At 50.9% G+C, this 1,771-nt stretch overlaps 1 protein-coding gene across 1 annotated transcript in view; it reads left to right on the top strand.

The window, feature by feature from the left end:
• Window positions 1-1,341: 1,341 nt before the first annotated feature.
• The window catches only part of FIBRA_09266 (uncharacterized protein), a gene marked incomplete at both ends in the record, with an annotated part of 527 nt that continues 97 nt past the window's right edge, over window positions 1,342-1,771 (top strand). Inside the window, one exon of the mRNA XM_012321583.1 lies at window positions 1,342-1,764. Coding sequence (XP_012176973.1) covers window positions 1,342-1,764 — 423 coding nt within the window. The remainder of the gene's footprint in view (window positions 1,765-1,771) is intronic.

Here is a 1,771-nt window from a genome sequence, read left to right as displayed (position 1 = left end):
CATCCGGGCAAACATGCCACGCACAAATCAAATGCCTGAGTAATGCAGGTAGACTTTCTTGTTCTAATATATGAAGTACTCTACCACCCTGTCTTGAAACACTGGAAATTATTGCCAGTATATGAAATGCTCCGTTACATAGCAACGAAGACAAACACCGCTAGTGCCAGAGCTGTCTGGACACACTAGCGCTGAATGACCTGTAACGAACCTACAATCAAAGCGTTCGGTCGTCTTCCTTAACTGTCACCATCAACATAGCGCGAGCTCTTTGAAATGGACTGTCCTATCCTCTGAAGGCGACCTTTTCGCGGTAGCTGCGAAAAGTTGAATGTGCTCCTTGAAGCCAAAGGTGGGACTATGATACAAACTAATGAGGGATCATCTTCCTAGAAGACAACGGTGAAGTGTCCTGACTGAACTTCGGAATAATGACGTCAGCGGACAGTGGTTGAGTCCTGGTGATATGGAAGCAAGGTGGTCATAAGACTGGCAGTACTCTTGGCACCAGCTATATTGTTGATAGATACGACTCGGAATTCGGCGCTATGATGCCCATACTCACCAAATGCCAATGCCTTCGATTTCTCAGAGCGCGGGGCTCGCCGTTTAGCGGCTTGGTGGCAACTGGATATTTGAAGCCTGCAAGAGCAAAGATCGAAGGAAGTATCTACTCTGAGGCTGCTCACAGGGGACTAGTGGTGATCCCACGAGTTTGTGGATGATGTACTACACAGTATTGCTCAGTTGACTGAGTATATATTCTGGGTGCACTACGATAACAGCTTGGTGCCAGGTATCACCGGTCTCCTGTGGGCAGAGTAGATATTTCCTTGATGTTCCTTCAACCTTCGCTTTAGATGCAAGCTTCTGATATCCGTACTTACCTGACGCCTGGTACTTATCAATTGCCCCTTAGTGGACCGTCGTTATCGGTAGGCGTCTTCTGCTACCTGCTGCTGCGGCAACTCATGTCTATAACCAAATAAACCACAATTTTAGGTATGGACGCAGGGTTTGATTGGCTCTAACTTCTGGAGGACCTCCTACTTCCTATATGCTCCTGACGAATCCAGCTGCAATACTGAATTGGCGACGTGAACAGCGCAGGTATAGTTCAAATGCTCCCCGATTACATCTAATGAGTGTACGGCCAAATGCACCGAAGACAGTCAGAAAGTAAACAACAAGCCAAACGGGGCGCCCTGAGTACGGGTATTCGAGACCATCAAGTTGACGATACAGATTGCGCACTCTCACGAGCACGGTCTTGCAAGACCGCGAGGAACTCTGGTCATTTGGAGCGCGGTCTTGCAAGACCGTGAAGGACCCTGGCCCATGATGATGACTGGCGTTTCTCAAGTCGCGCGCATTCAAAAGTATGGACGGGCGCGGTGTGTGCTCGACAATCCCCCGTTCATCATCGTTGTTATCCTCATTGCCGCTGCTAGTCTTGCCCTGGGACTTGCCAGCAACGTGCGGATGGCCCTCTCCGTCTGCAGCGAGCAGTCCCTGCTCTCCTTCTCCTCTTCCTGCTCCCGCGATTTCTGGGCCGCCGTCGTCCCTGCCACTTTTGTCGTCGTGCTCCTCGTTACTGCAATCCCACTTCCACAGCCCGTGCGGCGCGTAATCAATGCCGCGAAACAACCCTTTACGAACTTTTTGACTGTTGCAGAGGCGGAGGCCCTTGATGCTTGCGACAATCTGCCAGCGGACACCGATAGCGGCAACAGCGAAGCGCCTCCTGTGCCGCTCTGGCGTATAGTCCTCT

Source organism: Fibroporia radiculosa (genome assembly GCF_000313525.1).
Source record: "Fibroporia radiculosa TFFH 294 genomic supercontigs, scaffold21358, whole genome shotgun sequence".
Lineage (NCBI taxonomy): Eukaryota > Fungi > Basidiomycota > Agaricomycetes > Polyporales > Fibroporiaceae > Fibroporia > Fibroporia radiculosa.
The sequence above is the reverse complement of the archived record's forward strand: the minus strand, read 5'-3'. Positions and strand labels throughout refer to the sequence as shown.